At 55.9% G+C, this 2,530-nt stretch overlaps 1 protein-coding gene across 1 annotated transcript; it reads right to left on the reverse strand.

Annotated features, from left to right (window-relative positions):
- Nucleotides 1-1,235: 1,235 nt before the first annotated feature.
- Nucleotides 1,236-2,198, reverse strand: FOXB1 (forkhead box B1). The gene has a single exon (XM_073361470.1). The coding sequence runs from the start codon at nucleotides 2,196-2,198 to the stop codon at nucleotides 1,236-1,238; it is 963 nt and encodes a 320-aa protein (XP_073217571.1).
- Between the last annotated feature and the right edge of the window lie 332 nt (nucleotides 2,199-2,530).

Here is a 2,530-nt window from a genome sequence, read left to right on the forward strand (position 1 = left end):
CAGCACCCTCTCAGTTTGTCTGAAAAGTTCCAACAGAAAACAGGAATACCTCCCATAGTCTGAACCTGTTGTGGTACTTCCCTACACTTCGCCAGTGACTTGAGCAGCTTTACATAAGCTACCTTAGGTTGTCTGCTTGGTAGTGGATTTGTTTTTCTTTTTTTTTCTTAAACCATAAATAAATAGCTTTAAAAATCGACGTAATTAGAAGGTTAACAGACAAATTAACTCCCCCTCCCCTTCCACCTGAAAATTAAACATCCACATGACAACAGGTACTGCAAAAGAGGACCTCATTTGATTCACAGGACAGATTGAAGTTCAGTATTTACATTAGAACAGCAGTTTTGTAAACAATATACGTTTTCAGTGTGAACTAATGTCTTGCCATTTGCATGGTTTCCTGTCCTTTTGTACTTAATACACATTCTTGTATACAAATCTTGATCCACAGTGGATACAGATTTGTAACTTCCCCAAAACAAACTATGCGGAAGCCAATGGAACTTTTCAGCCATTGGATGGTAACTGGCCATCTCTCAAGTTATGGGGACCGGTTTAATACTTTCATTGTAATGCTGTAATAGGTATGGAGATAGATAGATAGATCTATATGATATAGTCCGTGTCATTTTAAAAAGTAATTCACGAGGGGTTCGGGTAGATCCTGCAATCTTTAAACTCTGTGTAAAAAAATAAATTGGAAACGAAACTTTTAAGTGTTTCCAAAATCCAGCTGATTTGTCACTTGGAAACTGGAAACATGAACTGTTTGCACGAAGCCATCTGCAACTACTTCAGACTCTTTATGGTTTTAAAGACAGGTCCCGTGGAAGAATGTTGCTCTTCCCAGACAAAGGAAGGAAAAGAGGCAGGCTCTGCCGGGGTTGTCTAACTCTCCAGCACTCATTTCAGTGGGGGAAGGTGCCTTAAGTACCTTTGGAAACCTAGTAATGCAAATGGCACTTTATACACACGCTGGGTGGGTGGGTGGGTGGGTGGGGGGGGCTAGACCACTTTTCGAGTGTTTAAAACTAAGTTAAGGAGCACCCCACAAACCGGCACGGGCTCGAGCCATTAAAGAAGGGTACGCCAGAGAGGCAAACCAAAGACCGCTTCCATGAATAGCAAACCTCAAGTGTTCCCGCCGGCAGTTTTCTCTCCTCTCGAGGAGCAAGAAAAGGCCGAGGAAAGTTTGGCGCGAGCCGCGGAGCGTCCAGGCCGGGCTGGCCGTGTCAGTGCACGGCTACCGAGTGCAGGGCCGAGGCGGGGCTGGTCAGGGTCTCGCTGGGCGTCGCGGGGCTGCTTTGGCTGGTGGCTGTTTGGGAAGAGGTCGGGCTCAGCGAGGGGGGCGAGTTCGAGAGGATGGTGGGGATGGGCGCCGGCAGGGCCGGCAGGGCCGGCACCGCCGCCGGGGTGGGTTTGATGGGCACCGGGATGGCTGGCAAAGTCTGGCCCCCGTGGCACAGGGGCTTGAGGGGCACGCCGTAGGCACTGTAATCGCCGCTGGCCATGGAGATGGGGGTGGCCGTGTCTATCATGCCGGGGCTGTACATGTGGGGCCAGCCGGTGCCAATGGAGCTGCCCACCGTAGTCAACTGGTTGGGGAGCGGGTAGGCGGCCGGCATGGGCTGCATGGCGGAGAAGGCCAGCCCGCCCGGCATCTTGTACTCGCGGGCGATGATGTTCTCGATGGCGAAGGGGTGCTTGAAGCCGGAGGGCTGGGAGACCCCCAGGCTGTAGGTGGACATCTGCGGCAGGTGGGTGCCGCCGGCCGCCAGGGCGCTGAGCCGCAGCTTGGCCTGCTGCTGCAGGTACTGGGCCGCGTCCGCCGGCTTGCTGGGGGCCAGGTGGTCGGACTTGAGCACCTTGAAGCGCTTGCGGCGCCGCAGGAAGCTGCCGTTCTCGAACATGTCGCCGCAGCTCGGGTGCAGCGCCCAGAAGCTGCCCTTGCCCGGCTGGTCGGGCCGGCGCGGGATCTTGATGAAGCAGTCGTTGAAGGAGAGGTTGTGGCGCAGGGAGTTCTGCCAGCGCTGCGTGTTCTCCCGGTAGTAGGGGAACCGGTCCATGATGAACTTGTAGATCTCGCTCAGGGGCAGCATCTTCTCCGGCGAGCTCTGGATGGCCATGGCCGTCAGCGAGATGTAGGAGTAGGGCGGCTTCTGGTCGCTGTACGTGTTCCTGCCCGGGCGAGGCATCTTCGCTGGGGGACCCGCCGAGATCTGCGGAGGGGCGAGCGGGGTAAGGCAGGGGGCAGGCGGGCTACGCTTTAAAGCTGGCCTGGGTGTGTGTGCGCGAGGGGGGGAGGGGAGGGGAAGGGCAGGCGTGTGAGGCACTAAGAAGAGACAGATCGGAGTTGATCCCCCAGGGGTACAAACACCCAAACCCCTCCAGCCCCACGGGGGGAAGCGATCTACCCCTCTCCCGAGCTAGCCACCGCGCTCAGCCGCCAAGTTACTTCAGCTGTTTCTCTGCCGGCTGGGGACCCCTTGCAGCAGGGCAGAGAAGGGGCTGGGGACCCCCCTGGAGC

Source organism: Lepidochelys kempii, chromosome 10 (genome assembly GCF_965140265.1).
Source record: "Lepidochelys kempii isolate rLepKem1 chromosome 10, rLepKem1.hap2, whole genome shotgun sequence".
Taxonomy (NCBI): domain Eukaryota; kingdom Metazoa; phylum Chordata; order Testudines; family Cheloniidae; genus Lepidochelys; species Lepidochelys kempii.

Coding starts and splice junctions, on each gene's coding strand:
- FOXB1 (XM_073361470.1), bottom strand. CDS start 2,198: ATGCCTCGCCCGGGCAGGAACACGTACAGCGACCAGAAGCCGCCCTAC.